Below are 23,244 nucleotides of genomic sequence, written 5' to 3' on the forward strand. Positions count from 1 at the left end.
AGAAGATCAAATGAGACACTCATCTATTACTAGTTGGATTGACTGTACAGGTGGATTACTAGTCTGATTGCCAATCTCAAAGTATGACCCCACTGTACATCCATCCAGGCAATCATCCCTCTAATCTAGACTATTGTACATCCACCCAGGCAATCATCCCTCTAATCTAGACTATTGTACATCCACCCAGGCAATCATCCCTCTAATCTAGACTATTGTACATCCACCCAGGCAATCATCCCTCTAATCTAGACTATTGTACATCCACCCAGGCAATCATCCCTCTAATCTAGACTATTGTACACAAGTTCAGAGTGATTTTTTTCTTCTTCCCAAGTGATGAATTATCAATTGGTACATTTTAAGTCAAGAAAAATATCAAGGTTATATTAAACATTCTTCATAAGAATTTAAACGTTTGATAATCTGCACACAGGTGAGCAATAGTCAAGAATGTTGACACCAAGAGAATCAAAATACAATTTTTATTCAAATATACCTCATCTATTGATGAAGTAGGTCTATTAACCTTTAACATAGATAAGATGAATACAGAGTATGAGAATTTTTGAAAATGTCTGGATATATACTGTAAACATAAAACGATTAATATAACTTTTCGAATGTACTTAGTGTTTGGTTATAAAACTGGCCTGAAATTCCAATAAGGCACCCGAGGGAATATGTTCTGGTGTGGTCCCAGACAATGGTGAAATGATCAGATAAATCACCAACACAACTTATTCGTACCTTAGATGTAAACAAACAGAGTTAAGATGACAACAGGGGGGAGGGGGGATTTACAGTCAACAAACAGCAAAAAAATACATGATTTTCCCCCCTCAAAAATCATGAAATTATTTACAGTAACATGCAAATACCGTACTTAGCCTTTTACCTTTTCTACAAGTGGAAAACAATCTATACATAGTAATTCCTTTGATATAAATAGTATAAATCCATTCCTTTGTATATAAATAGCTTTCTTCCCCATTTGCTTGTCTGACGTACTGTAGTGGTGTGAAAGGTTATAACGACTATAGAGCCCCAGGTTCTGATTACATTCAAGCGTTCAACACTTAAAATGCTAAAAAAAAATATAACTAGGAAGGAGGGTTGTCACTTCAGACACCTGCTAGTGAAAAAAACATGTTTTTCTCTAATAGACGGGTGACAAGTTACTTCTAACTTTGCATGTAGTCCGTCTCGCTAAGCAAAAACAAATGTCTGTTTTAGTTGGAGCAGTTTTGTATTGCTTGTGTGGGGTGTCAGAAAGGTTATTGTGTTCAGATGAGCGATTCGCGTGAACCCATAGTGTAGTGGATATCACCCATAGAAAACAATACAGGCACCCTGGAAACATGGTCACAAACGCACACTAATACTGCGGGCTTTCATCACGATCCTTATTTCTGCAGAATGAACTGGTCAATGAACTCCTTCTGCTCAGCCTCCACTTTGGAGAGAGCTTCATACTCGATACGATACCTGGAATAGATTAAACAAACTTAATTAAAACCCAGGTGACTGACTGAATAACTGACTAAATAACCAACTAACTGACTGACTAAATAACCAACCGACTAAATAACCGACTAAATAACTAACTGACTAAATAACCGACTGACCGACTAAATAACTGACTGACTTTAAGGTCAACTCTTGAGAATGAGACACTAACTGACTAGATTTCCTCATCATTATTGATTTCACAAGGAGATTTGACACGTCTTACATTTCTTTCCTAATAAATGTATTTATTTATATATATACAGTAATCCCTCGTTTATCGCGGGGGTTACGTTCCGAAAATGACCCGCGATAAGTGAAATCCGCGAAATAGAAAACTTTTTTTTTTTTTTTACAATTAGCAACTATTACATGTATACAAATACAGTGACTCACGTGTAGGCCGTTTCGTCGACATTATGGGTTTAGGAGATGTTCGAAATTACAAGATAATTTGGCCAACTTAATGTAAATTTGCCAAGCTGTTTTATGTACGTACACATAACTGCACGAGACGACAAAATGATAGCACAATTCGTAGCATGTTTTGATACAAGAAGCGGGAGTGAGTTTTTAGCGAATCAGAATGCAGAGCACAATGCACCAAAAAAAAAAAAAAAAAAATGCATTATGAAAATCCGCGAAATAGCGAATCCGCGATAAGTGAACCGCGAAGTGGCGAGGGATCACTGTATATATATATATTTTTTTTACCCCTTTTTCGTGGTAGCCAATTGGTAGTTACAGTCTTGTCTAATCACTGCAACTCCCGTACGGACTCGGGAGAGGCGAAGGTCGAGAGCTGTGTGTCCTCCGAAACACGACCCAACCAAGCTGCACTGCTTCTTGACACAATAACCACTTAACCCGGAAGCCAGCCGAACCAATGTGTCGGAGGAAACACTGTACACCTGTCGACCGTGTCAGTGTGCACTGCGCCCGGCCCGCCACAGGAGTCGCTAGTGCTCGATGGGACAAGGACAACCCTGCAGGCCAAACCCTCCCCTAACCCGGACGACGCTGGGCCAATTGTGCGCCGCCCCATGGACCTCCCGGTCGCTGCGACAGAGCCTGGACTCGAACCCAGAATCTCTAGTGGCACAGCTAGCACTGCGATGAGGTGCCTTAGACCACTGCGCCACTCGGGAGGCCAATCACATTCGTTTCTGCCTTGAGGCAGAGCTGTCCTCAGAACAAGATGGAATAAGAAAAACACTAAATCTACTCAGTCTTCTAAGCCTGGGTGCCAGTCCGTTTCTGCTCTCTTGCCAACACCATATGGAATTGTCATTCCCAAACATGTTTGGCTTGACAATGGAGTGGGCAAAAGCACAAACAGACCTGGGACCATGCTACAGGGTCATTCCATGCCATGCTACAGGGTCATTCCATGCCATGCTACAGGGTCATTCCATGCCATGCTACAGGGTCATTCCATGCCATGCTACAGGGTCATTCCATGCCATGCTACAGGGTCATTCCATGCCATGCTACAGGGTCATTCCATGCCATTTCAGAAAGTTATGAAACCCACCATCTCAGATTGTTTCCCGAAATAAGTTCTGTAGTTAAAAAAACCCCAGATAAGATTAGCATTCCTGAAACATTATTTTGTTGAAATTGTATTTGATCTAAGAAATTAAGCTAATTGATTCCACCAAAAATGGTCCCTTTTTTAATTTATAGGATTCACATAATATTAAACAAAAATAGTACCCAACATCTGATTTAGACCAAACTTCTTCCTGTCATTGAGTAAGAAATTAGGAATCCAACTTTGGGAATGCATGACATAGTATGAAGAAACAATAATCCAAGCAGCATCTCCTAACTACATGTCAGACATTAGGAACTGATACTGTATACTGGTTGTTAGGGTGGGAGTGGTGTGGGGGGGGGGTCCGTGGGGGGGCTTCTGATCATTTTATTGGATTCCTCGTGTCTTACTCATGCTTCCAAAGAATTGTGTTCCAAATCGTATGTTAGGTACTATATTTATTGAACATTATATGAATCAGTGTGGAACCCGACCTCCCCGATTAAGGTTCTACCAACAACCTGTCATATGAACCCTATAAATAAATAAAAAAATGACCAATTTGGTTGCAATCAATTATCTTAATTACTCAGACATCAAATTATATTTCAACATAATAAAATGTTTCAGGAATACTAATCTGTTTCTAACAACAAAAAAACAATTTCAAAACAATCTGAGATGTTGGGTGTCAATCATCTTTCTTGTGCTTTTTTGAGGTGAAATGGATTTAAAGTCTTCTTACCTCTCCAGCTGCATCATCTTCTCTGCTATCAGGGCCTGGAGCTGCTGTTGCTGGGCCTCCCTCTGCTTGGCCACAGACTTCAACAGGTTCCTGGCTCCAATAGCCTGGGGAGAAGGAGGCAGTACAGCAGTAGGTTGTTCACACAGATGACAAGCCCTCAGGTCATTCCCACAGAGAAGTGCAACAAGTGTACTTAGTGGCCTAGCTAGCTAGCTAGCAGTCAAAGTCCACTGTTTTGTTTTCAAACTGAGATTGCTTGCAAAATAGGCAGATTTTAGAGCCAGCGGTCACGTTGATCTGACTGACACGTTGAAAACAATTGACTGAAGGAGTGAACAACAAGCATCTAATATCTGTGTGTGTGTGTGTGTCTGAGCCCTGTACAGATGGACTAAGAAACTCACAACACTTAAAAGAGCCAACGCAGACCCTTACCTTCATCTTTTCTGTCTCTGCCTCTTTTGCCAATTCATCCACCAGCTCGATGAGACCACCCACTATCTTCTGAAACTGGCCCATTTCTGTGTATTGAATGAATGCACGAAAGTTAATAATACCCTATGCTGTAATTAGGGGGCAACAACATTTGAAGAAAACAGTTTTAACATTAGGAAGAGATGTGAGTAGACATCTCCACTGTTCTTTACAAAACAATATTCTATGCAAATTACACAACTGAACCACAGTCGTCCATACCAAACATCACCCTATTCCCTGGGCACTACTTTTTGCTCAGGGCCCACTATATAGGGAATATGGTGCCATTTGGGACACGAATCAGAAGATAATGCACTGCTCTTACTGTCAACAAAGTCTTCACACTCCTCCTTGAGCTCCCTGGTCTTCTGGTCCACCTCTGGTTCCAGCACCCGTAGCTTGTTGAGCTCATCAAAATGAAGACCAGCTTCAGCCAACGGGTCTTTCGCCATGGCCACAAGACCTGTCCCCAAGAGCTGGGTTATAGATTAGGGGGCTGGAAAAACAACTGCTTTAACACCAATGGATTATATGGATGTTTTATTTATTTAACTTTTTAAAAAAAAATTATCCTGCATCTCAATCTAGTCTAAAGAGGTTTCCTGTCCTCATCTCTCGCTAATCTGCACCGATCTAAGAGGGCGGAATAGGTGAAAGATAACTTGGGGATTTGTATGATTTTGGGTCAGGTGTGTCACATTAGTATAGTAATGCACATGCCTCGCCCACCTGAGGATCTATACTTTTTTCAGACTTCCATTTCCTGTGTCAGAGGTGTGCAACATCTTGCCATTAAAAGCTCTCTGGATTAAACGCTGCTTTCATTTCACTCATGCGACTCCTTTATACTCTTGCTTGTGCCCGTCATGTTTTCCACCGTTAACGTTACGACCGCGGAAATGGTTTGTAATGACCTGTCAAACACACCCCCGGTAATTGCTGAAATGAACTCAACGGGGACACATCCGTCTTTTCGTTGATTCTATAAGAAGGCTTAAGCTTTGTCAGGGATTTAACGCTCCGCCTCAACACTTACATCACAAGCATTTTGCTACAACTTCAATACCACCTGCTTTGTATCCGACCAATAACATTTTATTTCAGAAAGACTAAAGATTGTTCGTTTTTTTTTTTGTTGAATAAAAAAAATCATTTAATCCAGTTGAAATGTTTAGAAATGAGATGCGCTGAAATGAAAGCAACTTTAATAAAACATTGTGTCACAGCGCCTCTCCTCTTTTCCAAAGATCTCATTTAACTGTAATGTATATAACAATATGAATATGTAAACATGCAGTGTGTAAACAGTATTTGTTGTCTCTAGGCGTCTTTCCGACTAATTTTAATGTAATATCTGATGTTGTTCTTGTCTATAACTGCATGGGCATTAGCTAATGGGGATCCTGATAAACGAAGCCACACAATAGTAATTAATGAGGCTGTCTAGAAAGCGCTGGTCAGTGCACGTTGTGTAGACCAAAAAAAGAAAAGTGTTTGATTGTTGCAGCCCTGTTCCGCCCCTTTATGTTAACTTATTCATATATGCAAATACACCGGGTGTATTTATGCAAATGAGGCACATACAGTGCATTCGGAAAGTATTCTGACCCCTTGACCTTTTCCACATTGTTACGCTACAGCCTTATTCTAAAATGTATTCAATTGTTTTTTCCCCCCTCAATCTACACACAACATCCCATAATTACAAAGCAAAAAAACAGGTTTTATTATAAAAAAAAGATTTTAATATAAAAAATACAACTTATACATAAGTATTCAGACCCTTTACTCTGTACTTTGTTGAAACACCTTTGGCAGCGACTATAGCCTCGAGTCTTCTTGGGTATGACGCTACAAACTTGGCACATCTGTATTTGGGGAGTTTCTCCCATTCTTCTCTGCAGATCCTCTCAAGCTCTGTCAGGTTGGATGGGGAGTGTTGCTTCACAGCTATTTTCAGGTCTCTCCAGAGATGTTCGATCGGGTTCAAGTCTGGGCTCTGGCTGGGCCACTCAAGGACATTCAGAGACTTGTCTTGAAGCCACTCCTGCGTTGTCTTGGCTGTGTGCTTTTGGTCGTTGTCCTGTTGGAAGATGAACCATCGCCCCAGTCTGAGGTCCTGAGTGCTCTGGAGCAGGTTTTCATCAAGAATCTCTCCGTTCATCTTTCCCTCGATCCTGACTAGTCTCCCAGTCCCTGCTGCTGAAAAACATCCCCACAGCATGATGCTGACACCACCATGCTTCACCGTAGGGATGGTGCCAGGTATCCGCCAGACGTGATGCTTGGCATTCAGGTTAAATAGTTCAATCTTGGTTTCATCAGACTAAAGATTCTTGTTTGTCGTGGTCTGAGAGTCCTTTAGGTGCCTTTTGGGAAATTCCAAGCGGGCTGTCATGTGCTTTTTACTGAGGAGTGGCTTCTGTCTGACCACTCTACCATAAAGGCCTAATTGGTGGAGTGCTGCAGAGATGGTTGACCTTCTGGATGGGTCTTCCATCTCCACAGAGGAACTCTGGAACTCTGTCAGAGTGACCATCGGGTTCTTGGTCACCTCCCTGACCAAGGCCCTTCTCCGTCAATTGCTCAGTTTGGCCGGGCGGCCAGCTCTAGGAAGAGTATTGGTGGTTCCAAATGTCTTCCATTTAAGAATGATGGAGGCCACAGTGTTCTTGGGGACCTTCAATGCTGCAGACCTTTTTTGGTACCCTAGATCTGTGCATCGACACAATCCTGTCTCGGAGCTCTACGGACAATTCCTTCGACCTCGTGGCTTGGTTTTTGATCTGACATGCACTGACAATTGTGGAACCATATACAGAGTGGTGTATGCCTAATCATGTCCAATCATTTATGGGGTATTGTGTGTAGATTGATGAGGGAATAAAATAAAATAAATCTATTTCAGAATAAGGTTATATAACAAAATGTGGAAAATTCAAGGGGTCTGAATACTTTCCAAATGCACTGTAACTGTCTTTATTTTAACACAAAGGGTAAAAAGGTGAAAACCCTGATACAATAAGAAAATATGGAGTGCATTCTAATAAAGAAAGTGACATTTTCCAATAAATTAAATACTTGAATTCCCACCAAAATCCCTGAACATTCATTATTTGTCCATGCCAGTAAAATGTGCTATAATTCAGTAAATATCTAATGGAATATAAATATTCTAAAAGTTTGGAGTATCTTCATACATTGTCCAACTGTTGCATTTATTCACAAACGTGTTTTAACCGTTTAACAATTTATGACCGTTGCTACATTAGTAAACGCGAGGAGTAGGTGACAAGAGAGAATGCCTGAAAATATAGTTTACAATAACAAATAAAAAACATACTATTTGATTCTGTGACCTTTGACTAATCAAAAGCAACATATCTGACATCAATTAGTTACGAATTAGTTGGCACACATACAAGAACCGTTAATCAGTGCTAGCTAGCTAGCTGCTACTTTGGCAATATTATGTAGCTAGGTTAACTTTAACTAGCCAACGCCGGTTCTTCAGTGGGGTCTTGCTACTTTGCTAGCTATCTTGATAGCTAATTAACGTTAGCTGGCTATCTCACAGCTTGCCCTGATCGGACTGTCCTGTTGTGGGCAAAATAGCTAGTAGAGGCCGGTAGCATTAGTGAACTGTTTCATTTAGCTGACCAGCTATTAGCCGAGCGTGAGTTGCTAACTACAATCTGTACAAAATTCTAATTATTATTGTTTACAAGTGAGAAAACTCTTAAAGTCAGTCATTCACTTACCTTAAATGTATTTAAACGTAATATCAACGTGGCGGTTATGTGGCATATAATCCACAGTACACTTCGGCTGCCAGGGAACAGTTGTGTTTGACCAACTAGTGTAACTTCCGGTAGGGAGGGGGGATGAGTTTTTGATGGGAATTGTAGTACACAAACATTATTTGTAGTAAAACTAGTCGTGTTGCGGACAGGGTATCAAGCGAGATGGTGGATGGTGGTTGGAAGAGCGCGCTTGTTTGAAATGGAAAAGGGTCCTGGTAGCTTTTGATGAAGATGAACATCAAGACGAAGCAGCTGCTTTATAAGTGGGATGCACTGTTGAGCTTTAACATCCCGAGGGGTTCGTGATGATTGTACAGAGATTGTGACAGCCGGTTAAATGGCGTCATTTGAGAAGGCAAGAACTAGATGTAACGTTATGTCAGAATAAGTGCAGTATTAACATAAGGAGACATATAGTTAGAATACGGAGGAGGAATGGAGGGGAAAAGAGAGGCAGAGGTCTCAGAGAGGGAGGAAGACGGTGAGCTTGAGTCGGTTAAAAATGGCGGAAAAAAGTAAGATGGTGTGTTAAAGAAGAATGTTAGAAAGTGTAACCAGAGTGATCTGAAGACGGGAGGAGAAATGGAAGTGAATGAGGGCGAAGTATCCGAGGTGTTGGGTGTGGTGAAGTTCTCGGAGCCCGAGGCTTGCACCGAGGGTCAGGATAAAGATGAGCCTGTGACAGTAGGAGTGAAGTTTTTGGAAAAAGTGGTTATGTGTTAATTGTATGGGTGCCCATGGGGCTGGGCATCAGAAACGTCCCGTGCGAGAGAGGCAGGTTGAGGTTTCCAGGGTTAGAGCTGTGCAGAAGTTGTCATATGCTGAGGCAGTGAAGAAAGTAGAGGAAGATGGGTCAAGGGGAAGGGCTCCTGTGAGGAGTGGTAGATCTGTACCAGTACAGAGGGATAGGCCAACAAGTGATATATGTTTCAGTGAGATTAGATTTTTAGCAGTTATAGAAGTGGTTATCTACTGTATTGCAGGGATGGAACGTAAGTCGCAGAAAATTGAGGTTGTGGTGGCAGCTGCAGAGATGTATTTTGGTGGATGAGACTTGACATCAGAAGAGTTACAGGGTGTGTTAAGTGGTGGTGTCCCATCCTTTCAGGCTGTTGGCCTGAGGGAGGACTACATAGATTTAAATAGTGGAATAGGGTGGTTTTATAAAAATAAAAATAAAAAAATCATTTTTGTGAGTGTAGTGTTAGATTGTAGGGTATTTGTTTATTTATTTTTTCAATCAAATTATAAAGGAGTTGTACTCCAGTCTAGTAGGTGGCGGTAATGCAACATTTATTGGATGCCATCTGCCGTTAAACTTTATCGAAGAAGAATTATTTGTGTAGTCAACTTTTCTGTAGTTGGGGATAGTTATTTAACGTCGTTGCCTTGTGAATATTTACAATTGTAGTTGGCGTAGCTACATTACATAGCTTATAATGTACTGAACTGTTCAGCAAAATAATTACCCCAAGAGAAACACGGCGTGGGTGAGTATCTATAAAATATACTATCTAGCTAATTGTAGCCATCTTCAGCTAGCCTTTGCCGGGGTGGCAAAGGAGAAAGTCCGTAAGCAACACATTTGACTCTATCTTTCAAGTTAGGTTTGCCAGCTAACGTTAGCTAGTTATTAAACACTAGGACTAGGTCATTTAAGTTCGTCTGAAAGATCTTGAATTTGTGCTTAGACAGATATTTTTTAATTTCCTATTAAGACACATTATAGCTGGCTAACAACAGTAAGTTAGCCAGTAGCTAGCTAGCAAGCCAGCACAGCTAACGTTAAGTAGCTAGTTGAAATACAATTTGTGACTCAACCTTATGGCATGTTACTAGGCTTCATCTCATAATTATACGTACAGACGTTGTATGCTTATTGCAGTAATCTCTAATGTGACTATACTTATTAGGACTTATGCCATGACCGTTATGAAAATACATGCCATTGTATTTTTATAGTAGTAGCCATAATATGTGGAATGGGTTGATAACACAACACACATTACACTGCTGCACCCAAGTTCCCCAGAGACCCACTGTCTTCCACTGGTATGCAACGTTTTTGGGGACATTCTCCCAAATAAGACCGTTTGTTTATTGTATGAAGATGGACATACACACACACACAGCATAGTGGGCCCAGCCACATTCCATGCTAGGGGAAAGGGAAATCAAGAGGAAGATACTGATTGGGTGGGTGGCTTCCTCCAGCCATTGTGTTCACAATGTTTTCGACTATTGGTGTTTACGTATGACCACGTTGGCCAACTCTGGTCTCATTTCAGTCAATGACTATAAATTTAAGGTTTTCCGATTTCAGTCCTTTCAGAAGGAGGCTGTCCCAACTGTCACCTTGTTAGTCATCTCAGCAGAGGCCAGGGCTTTAAGGGCAAGGCCTAAAGAAAGCAGTGGTTTTCTATTGCCTCCCCTCCACCAGGTATGATCTGCAGGGCCAGTGAGAGGCTGTGGCGGCCCCCCCAGTAGCTCTCACCACGGCGGGGGACATCAAGACCTCCGTCTGCAGGGTGGTCATCTACCTTCAGAGGGACATGTCCGGGGACAGCTGCCAGCTCCCCCTGCACCGGCTATGCCTCCAGACCCAGGCCATCTCCACTGGCTCCCAAGCCATCAGACCTCCCTATGAAGGTATACATGGAACAGTGGGCAATAAGAGCAACGGTGTGTTATGAATGAATGTGCCAATATCCTCTGTGTTTTATGTAGGCTATACAGTGTGATAGGCTGACTGTACTTTAATGTGTATGATATCTTTTACATTCTTGTATGGTGATGCCAAAGAGACATTTCCATCCTATTCCCCCCGCCCCCCCCCCCCTCCCCAGCCTCCCAGATGGTGTGTCCCAAGTCCAAGACGTGCAGCTACAGAGCAGCGTTGGGCCTGGGTAACAAGTATGTGCGTCTAAACGTAGGGGGGACCCTGTTCTACACCACGCTGCAGGTGCTCACTAGGCAGGACTCCATGCTGAAGGCCATGTTCAGTGGCAGGAAGGAGGTCTTCATTGACAGAGAAGGTGCGAAAGACTGTCAATTTAACAATTTACAAAAGCTGAGTTCCCTGTCGCTCTTATGGATCAGAAACATAGAGGAAACTCTACTTAGTCTAATATAGACTTCAGAATGGAACAGGTGGCTAAAGCAACAAATATCAGCAATAATTAGCATATTTCTGTGTATCTTTTTTATGATGTGCCATAGGACCTGTACATCTAAATGGTATTTGTAATCTAAAAATCTGACCGGAATTGACCGTTTCCTTTCACTTGCCTTGCATGGTCCTTTCCAGGCTGGATCCTGATAGATCGTTGTGGGAAGCACTTTGGCTCCATCCTGACGTACCTGCGGGAGGAAGCGGTCACCTTGCCCCCTGCCAGGCAGGGGGTTCTGGAGCTGCTGGCAGAGGCCAAGTATTACCTGATCCAGGGTCTGGTGGAGCTGTGCCAGGGAGGCCTGCAGGTCAGTGACACAGAGAGAGACGTGTGCTACAAATGCCCCATAGGACTCTGGACAGAATTATGGCACTACATAGGGAATGGGGTGCTTGGGGTGCAGGCTGTGTGATCCAACCTGCAGCTTTGCTAGATCCTAAATCTGTGCATGAAGGCAACATACTGTACTGTACTGTGTGTTTGTTTGCTGCCGTTCTGGTGATGCCGACTTGAACATGACATTCGCTCCACACGTTGCTTCCTCGTGTTGTGATACTTGCTTTAACCAGTTTGTCTACTCTGTTAGTGGCTGAAGGACAACAGTACTGTTTGTTTACTATAAGTGGCAGTTAGGGCTAACACAATTACCATATAACTGATGGTTATGGATGAAGACGGTCGTGAAAATAAAATGACCATTTAAAAAAAAAATGGTATTGTGGAATGAGCAGCTGACTGAAGACGGGAGTCTAGTTGAGTCTGTTTCGGCCGTAACGTGGACTCTTAACAATGGGATTAAACGTTTTTTGTTCCTTGCTGAAGCAAGTAAACAGGTCTTTAGTTGCCTAGGCTATGCCCCCCACAATGCATCAGCAGTAATGTCATTTGAGTTGAATCGACAAATCACAGCACATATACCATAAATACAAAAGTATGTGGACACCCCTTGAAATTTGTGGATTCTGCTATTTCAGCCACACCTGTTGCGGACAGGTGTATTAAATCGAACACACAGCCATGCGATCTCCATAGACAAACATTGGCAGTAGAATGGTCTTACTGAAGAGCTCAGTGACTTTCAACGTGGCACTGTCATGGGATAACATTTCAAGTCAGTTTGTTTCATTTCTGACCTGCTAGAGCTGCCCCGGTCAACTGTAAGTTCTGTTATTGTGAAATGGAAATGTCTAGGAGCAACAACGGCTCAGCCACAAAGTGGTAGGCCACACAAGCTTACAGAACTGGACCGCCGAGTGCTGAAGCCTGTAAAAAACGTCTGTTCTCGGTTGCAACACTCACTACCGAGTTCCAAACTGCTTCTGGAAGCAAAGTCAGCACAAGAACTGTTCGTTGGGAGCTTCATGAAATGGGTTTCCGTGGCAGAGCAGCCGCACACAAGTCTAAGATCACCATGCGCAATGCCAAGCGTCGGCTGGGGTGGTGTAAAACTCACCGCCATTGGTCACTCCGTTCTCTGGAGTGATGAATCACAGTTCACCAACGGATGAATCTGGGTTTGGTGGATACCAGGAGATTGCTACCTGCCACAATGCATAGTGCTAACTAACGTTTGGTGGAGGAGGAATAATGGTCTGGGGCTATTTTTCATGGTTCGGGCCCCTTAGTTCCAGTGAAAGGAAATCTTAACGCTACAGCATACAATGGTATTCTAGATGATTCTGTGCTTCCAACTTTGTGGCAACAGTTTGGGGAAGGACATATCCTGTTTCAGCATGACAATGCCCCCGTGTACAAAGCGAGGTCCATACAGAAATGGATTGTTTGAGATTGGTGTGGAAGAACTTGAATGTCCTGCACAGAGCTCTGACCTCAACCCCATCAAACACCTTTGGGATGAATTGGAATGCTGACTGCGAGCCGGGCCTAAACTCCCAACATCATTGCCTGACCTCACTAATGCTCTTGTGGCTGAATGGAAACATGTCCCCGCAGCAATGTTCCAACATCTAGTGGAAAGCCTTCCCAGAAGAGTGGAGGCTGTTATAGCAGCAATGTACCAACATCTAGTGGAAAGCCTTCCCAGAAGAGTGGAGGCTGTTATAGCAGCAATGTACCAACATCTAGTGGAAAGCCTTCCCAGAAGTGTGGAGGCTGTTGTAGCAGCCAACTCCATATTAACCGTTTTCTTCAACTCGGCAAGTCAGTTAAGAACAAATTCTTATTTACAATGAAGGCCAACATTACGCCACCATTGACTTGAATGGGGATGCCTGTTCTAATCGTTCTATTTATATGGCAGCATACGTAGTTGGGAGGAGAGGAGACAATGGGCATCAAAAAAAAAAAAGTACATCTTTTTTTTTGTTTTTTGCTGTTCGAATGGGGACCACTGTCATTTGGCTGGCCAATCAGTCCTCCAAAATTCCATGAATGTCACAACCCTAGTGACAGTGGGTATAATGTGTTTGCGTCTCAAATGGCACCCTATTCCCTATGTAGTGCATTACTTTTGAACAGGGACGCTAGTGCACTATATTGGTAGTAGGGTTCCATTTAGGATGCAGATGGTGTCAGTGTGATGTCATTGGAATGCCTGGCATTCGGTATTTGGACTAGCCAAGGTTCTACTGGGGAGATTCTGCTGTCTCCATGGTGACTGGTGACAGCGATACCTGCGGTAATGAGATCAATCGAACCCGACCAAAACAATGGAAATGCCATGGAGGGGGAAAGATCCCGAATCTCTTCATTGTTCCCTCCCAGCAAAATTAGCCTTCATTTAGGCTAATGTTTCTGTGTTTTTTTCACGCTGTTGAGGAAAAAAATCGGAGTATAATGCTTGTATGGATATCAACCCCAACAATATATGTTTGTCATCGTCACCAACCAACGGCATTACAGTTAAAAATGACTGACTTACACCACCGATTTCTGTATGCTAGCTATGCTACCAGCTTGTACCAACGGGAGTTAGCATTTAGCTGTCGCTTCTTTTAAACCTGGAAAAGAGACAACTTCTAAATGTTGTGCAGTGAAAACAGCCAAATATATTCAAATCGGACTTCAGTTACTGTAACAGTTTTAACTTTAGTCCGTCCCCTCGCCCCGGGCGCGAACCAGGGACCCTCTGCACACATCAACAACAGTTACCCACGAAGCATCGTTACCCATCGCTCCACAAAAGCCGCGGCCCTTGCAGAGCAAGGGGAACCACTACTTCAAGGTCTCAAAGCGAGTGACGTCACCGATTTGAAACGCTATTAGCGCACACCACCGCTAATTAGCTGGCCATTTCCCATCCGTTACATTACCACATTGTAGGCCTGTTACAATACATGAATCATGACGGTTTTGACAAATATCCACTTGGTTAGATCAGATTTGTTGAATGCGCGCCAATCCGGCGTCCTTCCTCTATCCCCCGAGGTCGGCGTTCCATTGACCTCTTTACCTCATCTATGCTGAGTCTTGAATCAATGCCATGTTCAATTAAAAACCCCTCTGGCTTTCATTTATGTCATGTCCCTTTTTTTTTGTGTCAGATGGGGGATGTCACTAAACAGTTTATGAATGAAGTGTAGTCCATTTTCAGATTGGAATTTACTGCTCAGAGGCTTATATTATTAAATCTTTGAGCAATTTTTAAGACTGAAATGATAAAGCTTTATAAGAGATTTGCTCAACCTCAGAGATGCTTTACATTGTTACAACGTTTGATGTAATATGCGCTACACTTGTGGTAGTTTAGTAAATACACGTTTCTACGCTTGGGTTGTATACCATATACTGGAGTATTTGGAAAAGTCCACAGGATGGATTTTCAATACCATTTTAAACAATTTCTTAATTATTCATTTAAAAAAATATATATATATATTTGAATCTTTTTAACTACTTAAGTAAATACCTGCAGTCAACTTGTTCAAAACGTTAGACGATCGAGAACATTGCGTCACATTATGAAGCTTACGGTAGTGACACACAATGATGAGAGTACGGAGTCTTGTGAGTCACTCTCTGTCATGCAGTATGCTCCGGGTGATGAAATGAACACGATGGAATTCACAACGAAATGTTTACCAGCTAGATATCTTTTAACTAAGTTAACTGTCTAAAATGTGCTAAATGATCTGCAGTTGTGCATTTGGTTTGTTTAATTAAATAACTAGTTATCTTAAGGGGGTTAGCATCTTCCAAATCAACCATTTGCTTGCTAACAGTAGAGAATCCCTTGCTAACAGTAGAGAATCCCTTCTTGGACCCAAGAGCCTTGCTGGCTAATATTCGTTTTGGGGGGTGCAGCGAACTGTGAGTAGCAGTTTTGAGGTAGTTGTATACTTCACAGGAGGTCGGTGGCACCTTCATTGTGGAGGACGGGCTTGTGGTAATGGCTGGATTGCCTGGTTCCTCTCTAGGTTTCTTCCTAGGTTCTGGCCTTTCTAGGGAGTTTTTCCTAGCCACCGTGCTTCTACACCTGCATTGCTTGCTGTTTGGGGTTTTAGGCTGGGTTTCTGTACAGCACTTCGAGATATTAGCTGATGTACGAAGGGCTATATAAAAAATAAACTTGATTTGATTTGGATTGGAATCAGTGAATTGGTTTCCGTTCGCTCCGTTCCAGCCATTATTATGAACCGTCCTCTGCTCAGCAGCTCCCGCTGGTTTACTTGTATTAGTTTAAGGTCAGAAATCTTACAAAATGTTCAATGCGCTTGTTAGCATTTAGTTAGCGTGGATGAACATTTTGGCCAACATTCTGCAAATTTTCTCATCAACGTAACATTTGATTCCAATGCAATTTTCTGTTCCCAAAACTCAAATCTGTAACGAACACAGTGGACAAAGTTTTGTAGACTTTTAGTCTTTGCAAAAGTTTTTAAAAATTGCATTGTTTTAGAAAAGTGCAAAGGCGAATTGAGTTAGGGAACGCCTACTCTGTGAAGTGTGCACTAACGGAAATATTTAAATGTATGCTAGAATGTGCCAAATACAATCTTGCCAACTCATGTTTGGCTCTGCCTATCTCCTTGTTCTGCCCACCATGACTCATTTATTCCCATTGGAAACGACAGGCTGTGGCTTATCTTAGTTATAATCATCTTTGGGAGCTTTGTGAGGTGATAAAGTAACTCTTCTTCTGTTTGCCAGCCATATATCTTAGAACTATTAAGTTACATTTCTAAGATGTGCTAAATTCTCTCCAGCTGGGTTTTTACTAATTGGCTAACGTTAGCTTGCAGCCCACAATCCCCTCTTGGATTAAGATCCTATAAGAGGCTATTTTTTGTATTTTTGAAACAAAACAATGTGCCCCCTTGTGTGCACTACCGGTAATGTCAAATATCCCGGGATCGTATGGAAGTCTGGATACAGCCCAACCCTAGTTACAACAATGCTTAACCTCTTTATATGTAAGGGTTGAGGGTTAAGTTTCCAGTCCATTCCAATTCTGTGAGCATGCTTCAATCTGTAAAGGAACTTTGACCTAACCTCGCCTTCTGACCTCACTGAGTTGTTGAAATGGCATTGACCCGAGCCATAGTATATGTCCTGACACACAGCCTTTTGTATTGTTCAGCAGCACAGAGCCAGTGAGAATGGAACCAGGCATTGTTTAGACTGCTTCTGGCCCTTTTTCTCACTATGTACTGTTACAGGCTGCCTGTGGTGTCATATGTACTGTAACAGGATGTCTGCTATGTACTGTAACAGGATGTCTGCTATGTACTGTAACAGGCTGCCTGTGGTGTCTTATGTACTGTAACAGGATGTCTGCTATGTACTGTAACAGGATGTCTGCTATGTACTGTAACAGGCTGCCTGTGGTGTCTTATGTACTGTAACAGGCTGCCTGTGGTGTCTTCTATGTACTGTAACAGGACCAGAAAGAGCTGTCTCTGTGTGTAATCCCTGTGATCACCTCTGCCAAGGAGGAGGTGAGACTGATCCAGGCCTGCACCAAGCCTGTAGTAAAGCTGCTGTACAACCGAAGCAACAACAAGTACTCCTATACAAGGTACTACTACTACTACAAGTCAAGTGCCTTACAAAATGGCAGCTCTATCTATGCTTGTTCTATTGTTTGGAGAGTCACTAATAGGTAATGACTGCTGGTAAGTGCTTTGTGAGGGCCTCTAAAATACTCATCATGTACTGTGTTGACAATTAAATACTTACTGTACTTCTTGATCCATGGGTTGTATTCCTCCACAATGAAATACTTACTGTACTTCTTGACCCGTGGGCTGTATTCCTCCACAATGAAATACTTACTGTACTTCTTGACCCGTGGGCTGTATTCCTCCACAATTAAATACTTACTGTACTTCTTGACCCGTGGGTTATAATTCCTCCACAGTAATTCAGACGACAACCTGTTGAGGAACATTGAGCTGTTTGACAAGCTGTCTCTGAGCTACAATGGCCGTGTTCTCTTCATCAAGGACGTGATCGGTGACGAGATTTGCTGCTGGTCGTTCTACGGACAGGGACGCAAGCTGGCAGAGGTCTGCTGTACCTCCATAGTCTACGCCACGGAGAAAAAACAGACCAAGGTTTGTTCAAAGTCTCACTCAGTCAGTCACTCACTCACTCACTCACTCACTCACTCACTCACTCACTCACTCACTCACACTACTTTTGCCCAGCAGCTAATCTTCATGTTGGCCCTGTCCGTCTGTCTATCCCAGGTAGAGTTCCCGGAGGCCAAGATCTACGAGGAGACCCTGAACGCTCTGCTCTATGAGACACTTCCTGTCCCTGACGACACCTTATTGGAGGCCACACGCCGTCGCCACGCTCACTGCGGTTCCCACAGTGAGGAGGAGGAAGGCCCCACCCACTCGGGGGCGGACCTTAGGGAGCGCGTGCGCCGTATCCACGTCAAGAGGTACAGCACCTACGACGACCGGCCGCTGGGACACTAAGGATGCGTCTCAAATGGGTCACTATGAAGTGTACTACCAAGTGTACTACTAATCCTTCAACTCCCTGTCTCCTGGTCAGTCACATCTCAAAGAGAGCCTCCCCCAAAAAAATGGGTCAGATGATTCATCATACTTATCAGCAACACCAATTGCTTCTACTGCAGTCCTTGGTGAGAGTTAGTGTTGGTGCCCTATTCCCCATCCTATGCCCATATGGCACTGGTCAAAAGTAGTGCATTATGTAGGGAAAAGGGTGCAAGAGAAAGGAAACTGGTTCCCCGCTGGCTCTTCACTCATTCACAAACACCCACCGCTGAGGCACTGTTGTCGGTGGTCTCACAAATATGGCCTTGGGCACAAAATGGCTGCCATGCTGCATCACCCTGGTGCCTGACAGACTTTTTGTCGATGGACAACTGATGACTTTTAAAACGTTGAGATGCTTACGCTATTTCTCCTTTTTTAAATTTGTATAGAACTCTCTTCTTCACATTAAATCATAATGACGATCTTCATGTTTATACCTCGGTCTAGAATGGAACCGATAAGATATATTTTCCCACATGAGCTTTTATTCAGATAATTTAATATTTTATTCAGATAATTTTGGCTTTTATTCAGATAATTTAGGCTGCATTCTATTTTCTGTATTGTGCACTACTTTTGACCAGGGTCCAAATGTAGTGCACTACAGAGTACAGAAGTGTGGGTAAATACAGGCGACTATATTGATAAAGTCACCTTGTCCGAGAGAGAGTTGCATCATGAAAACGTCACGCCAGGGTAAGTCAACATGAAACACAGCCCTTATTTTAAGTGTTTCTAAAATCTAGGAGGGAAAATAAATGGTGGAAGTACGATTGGAACCATTTCCCTGTGTGACCGCTAGGTTTTATGGGTATTGTGGGGATCTATATAGGGAATAGGGTGCCATTTGAGACAGTCCTATACTGTCATCACTTCAGCAGCCAATCACATATCAGATGGGTCTACAGACTACTAATAGGTAGCCACCGGACAGTTAGACACAGGTTCATTTATTATACAGCTATAGACCATTTCTTTTGGCGTTGTGTGACAAGTTATAGATTCAAAACCAGCTATCATAGCCCTATTGCCTTCTGTGAATAGACAGGGAAGACGGTGAATGTTTTTTAATTTTTTAGAGTGTATATTTATAGTTTTGAGATTTTCTCATATCACATTTTGACATATAATCATGCCAAAGACTTTCAATGAAATTAACACGGGGGACACATTCAGCGACGTCTATGAATCGTTCATCCTCGTTACCAGATACTTCGGCCCAATGCTTTGTGCAGTAGCCCCCTGGGGGACAAGGTTAATGAATGGCAGATCGTGCTTATTAACAATTTTAATCAAGTATTCACTCAAGACATTTCCTCTTAACACTTAAGAGCCTCTTGTGTTTTTAATGCAGTTGAATCTTTATTCCTTTTTGTTTTTCACTTGGTTTTCCGTAATAAAAACGTTTCAAATAATAATACAACACAAATAGCCCAGTCTTTGTGTAAATAATAATACAACACAAATAGCCCAGTCTTTGTGTCACAGTGTTAGATTCTAATTCTCAAGAGTATATAAACTCTACGGACACTATGAAAGCTTAACCAAGTTTATTCTTCCCAGAGGATCAATACAGCTGCATCAGACAAAACATGTTTACACCAACACAAGCGTATGTGTGTGTATATATATATACATACATACATACATACATACATACACACACATATATATATTTTATACTCCAATTTAGATGCACTCCTCCTCTTCTCCAACATTACATCTTTTATGGTTTGACAGGAAGTGATGGGGTAATAACTGTTCCTTCTCCCTTAAGGTGACCTGACCTCAACCCCGTTGATGCCTAATCCAAAGATCTCCACCCGTATCACCTATAGCAATCCTGTGACTTCCTCCCGTCTACCCAGCACATTCCAAAGCCATCTGGCTCCTATAGATAACCATTAACTTGTGATGTTAAAAACCAGTCTCTATCGTTCCGCGTATACTATAGTATTACTCCTGATGTATCATGTGTCTAGAATAAGAAGTTTAACCCAGAATCTAACGACAGGCTTCACTGTGCTGCTTAGCAGAATAGCTTCCTCGCTCTCATTGCTTTCTCACTCAGGCACGACTACGTGGCCTCTCACAGCTCCAACTCCATCATCAAGTTCGCTGACGACACAACAGTATTAGGCTTGATCACCAACAATGACCAGACAGCCTACAGGGAGGGAGGCACTCTGACTGCGTGGTGCCAGGTAAACAACCTCTCTCTCTCTCAACGTTACCAAAACAAAGGAGCTCATTGTGGACTTCAGGAGAAACCAGGCGGGACACGCCCCCATCCACATCAACCGGGCCGCCGTGGAGACGGTCAATAACTTCAAATTCCTCGGCGTACACATCTCCGAGTAGCTGAAATGGTCTAACCACACGGACCGCGGTGAAGAAGGCACCACAGCGATTCTTCAACATCAGGATGCTGAAGGAATTCAGTCTGTCCCAGAGGGCCCTCAGTGTTCTACAGGAGCACCGTCGAGAGCATACTGTCGGGCTGCATCGCAGTCTGGTACGTCAACTCCACCGTGGACCACAAGGCTCTTCATAGGCTGCTACGTGCAGCTGAAACGCACGGGTGCACACTGCCTGCCCTCCAGGACACCTACAACACCAGGTGTCTCAGGAAGGCCAAGAAGATCATCAGGCACCCAAGCCATGCTCTGTTCTCCCCGCTTGAATCACTCCGACACGGGCAGTGCAGGTGCATCATGGCAAAAACTGAGAGACTAGCCAATAGTTTCTACCCTCAGACCATCAGGCTGCTGAATAGCCACCACAAGTCAGCTAGGTGTTCTCTCCTCCCTCTGCTACTCACCCTATGGACAGTTTCATCAGCTGTCCGGGTGGCTGGTTTCAGACGATCCTGTTGCTGAAGAAGCCAGATATGGAGTTCCTGGGCTGGCGTGGTTACACAATGTGTTTAGTCCGGTTGGACGTACTGCCAAATTCTCTGAAAGGATGTTGGATGCGGCTTATGGTAGAGAATTGAACATTTAGTTCTCTGGCAACAGTTCTGGTAGCCATTTCTGCAGTTCACTTTCTGGGATCTTTTATTTCAGCTCACGAAACATCTCTCCATATTCCACTTGGACAGTGGAGGGAAGCAGAAATGGTTCTGGAATCGACGGGCATGGTTCTGGAACCAGTGAAGTGACGGGCAAGGTTCTGGAAGCGACGGGCATGGTTCTGGAACCAGTGGAGTGAAGCGACGGGCATGGTTCTGGAAGCAACGGGCATGGTTCTGGAACCAGTGGAGTGAAGCGACGGGCTTGGTTCTGGAACCAGTGGAGTGAAGCGACGGGCATGGTTCTGGAACCAGTGGAGTGAAGCGACGGGCATGGTTCTGGAACCAGTGGAGTGTTGCGACGGGCATGGTTCTGGAACCAGTGGAGTGTTGCGACGGGCATGGTTCTGGAACCAGTGGAGTGAAGCGACGGGCATGGTTCTGGAACCAGTGGAGTGAAGCGACGGGCTTGGTTCTGGAACCAGTGAAGTGAAGCGACGGGCATGGTTCTGGAACCAGTGGAGTGAAGCGACGGGTACGGTTCTGGAACCAGTGGAGTGAAGCGACGGGCATGGTTCTGGAACCAGTGGAGTGAAGCGACGGGTATGGTTCTGGAACCAGTGGAGTGAAGCGACGGGTACGGTTCTGGAACCAGTGGAGTGAAGCGATGGGCTTGGTTCTGGAACCAGTGGAGTGAAGCGACGGGCTTGGTTCTGGAACCAGTGGAGTGAAGCGACGGGCTTGGTTCTGGAACCAGTGGAGTGAAGCGACGGGCACGGTTCTGGAACCAGTGGAGTGAAGCGACGGGCACGGTTCTGGAACCAGTGGAGTGAAGCGACGGGTACGGTTCTGGAACCAGTGGAGTGAAGCGACGGGCTTGGTTCTGGAACCAGTGGAGTGAAGCGACGGGCTTGGTTCTGGAACCAGTGGAGTGAAGCGACGGGCTTGGTTCTGGAACCAGTGGAGTGAAGCGACGGGCACGGTTCTGGAACCAGTGGAGTGAAGCGACGGGCACGGTTCTGGAACCAGTGGAGTGAAGCGACGGGCACGGTTCTGGAACCAGTGGAGTGAAGCGACGGGTACGGTTCTGGAACCAGTGGAGTGAAGCGACGGGTACGGTTCTGGAACCAGTGGAGTGAAGCGACGGGCTTGGTTCTGGAACCAGTGGAGTGAAGCGACGGGCTTGGTTCTGGAACCAGTGGAGTGAAGCGACGGGCTTGGTTCTGGAACCAGTGGAGTGAAGCGACGGGCTTGGTTCTGGAACCAGTGGAGTGAAGCGACGGGCTTGGTTCTGGAACCAGTGGAGTGAAGCGACGGGCATGGTTCTGGAACCAGTGGAGTGAAGCGACGGGCATGGTTCTGGAACCAGTGGAGTGAAGCGACGGGCACGGTTCTGGAACCAGTGGAGTGAAGCGACGGGCATGGTTCTGGAACCAGTGGAGTGAAGCGACGGGTACGGTTCTGGAACCAGTGGAGTGAAGCGACGGGCATGGTTCTGGGCAGACATCTGTAGTTCATTAACAGGCCACAGGGGGGCGCTAGTTAGAGATATAATGACAGGGGGGAAAAAGTCCCAGTGAAAAAGGTTATTCTGTATATCATGATGATAATGACTACATTGATTAATTTCTACTGCAGCCAAAACATGCGATGACATACATTTCTTCTATAACAGGGAGCCGCTGGCCTCGATCATCTTCATTCAAGATATCCCTAGCCTCAAAGTAGGCTCAGACGAACCCGTGCCCTGAATCTGAATAATGGCCATGTGTTTCTTAATTGAATTAAGCGCTAGTACAAGTAGGGTTATTTGCTTTGGCATATGTTACATGACAATACCATTAATCAATTTAATGATAGTCACACACATGACTGGAGCACAGCAAAATGAATGAGAAATTGTGTTGTCAGTTATGGTATTTTGTGTGTGTCCTGTGTTTTTGTTATAGTATTGTGTGTTTTGTTTGTCCTGTCGGTGTTGTTGTTCTGTGAGTCAGTCTGTCTTTGAAACCCTCATGG

At 43.9% G+C, this 23,244-nt stretch overlaps 2 protein-coding genes across 6 annotated transcripts; one reads left to right on the forward strand and one right to left on the reverse strand.

The window, feature by feature from the left end:
- Positions 1 to 468: 468 nt before the first annotated feature.
- Positions 469 to 8,165, reverse strand: LOC139549567 (intraflagellar transport protein 20 homolog). Of its 4 annotated transcripts, XM_071360200.1 has the most exons (6): positions 8,030 to 8,152; positions 4,594 to 4,764; positions 4,227 to 4,312; positions 3,792 to 3,895; positions 3,044 to 3,071; positions 1,328 to 1,488 (listed from the first exon to the last, which is right to left on the reverse strand). In XM_071360200.1, exons 2-6 carry the CDS (start codon positions 4,718 to 4,720, stop codon positions 1,471 to 1,473), a joined length of 363 nt encoding a protein of 120 aa, XP_071216301.1. In that variant the 5' UTR covers positions 4,721 to 4,764; positions 8,030 to 8,152; the 3' UTR covers positions 1,328 to 1,470. The 4 variants fall into 4 exon arrangements, with proteins under 4 accessions (XP_071216300.1, XP_071216298.1, XP_071216299.1 ...); XM_071360199.1 differs by lacking the exon at positions 3,044 to 3,071 and having other exon boundaries at positions 469 to 1,488; positions 4,594 to 4,731; positions 8,030 to 8,165; XM_071360197.1 differs by lacking the exon at positions 3,044 to 3,071 and having other exon boundaries at positions 469 to 1,488; positions 8,030 to 8,165.
- Positions 8,166 to 8,218: 53 nt separating this feature from the next.
- LOC139549566 (BTB/POZ domain-containing adapter for CUL3-mediated RhoA degradation protein 2-like) lies at positions 8,219 to 19,638 on the forward strand. 2 transcript variants are annotated; one of them, XM_071360195.1, is made up of 7 exons: positions 8,219 to 8,426; positions 10,512 to 10,720; positions 10,918 to 11,106; positions 11,379 to 11,548; positions 17,082 to 17,218; positions 17,561 to 17,756; positions 17,892 to 19,638. In XM_071360195.1, the coding sequence occupies exons 2-7, from the start codon at positions 10,624 to 10,626 to the stop codon at positions 18,126 to 18,128; spliced, it is 1,026 nt and encodes a 341-aa protein (XP_071216296.1). In that variant the 5' UTR covers positions 8,219 to 8,426; positions 10,512 to 10,623; the 3' UTR covers positions 18,129 to 19,638. The 2 variants fall into 2 exon arrangements, with proteins under 2 accessions (XP_071216296.1, XP_071216295.1); XM_071360194.1 differs by lacking the exon at positions 8,219 to 8,426 and adding an exon at positions 9,394 to 9,561.
- Positions 19,639 to 23,244: the final 3,606 nt, after the last annotated feature.

Source organism: Salvelinus alpinus, chromosome 22 (assembly GCF_045679555.1).
Source record: "Salvelinus alpinus chromosome 22, SLU_Salpinus.1, whole genome shotgun sequence".
In the NCBI taxonomy this organism is placed as follows: domain Eukaryota; kingdom Metazoa; phylum Chordata; class Actinopteri; order Salmoniformes; family Salmonidae; genus Salvelinus; species Salvelinus alpinus.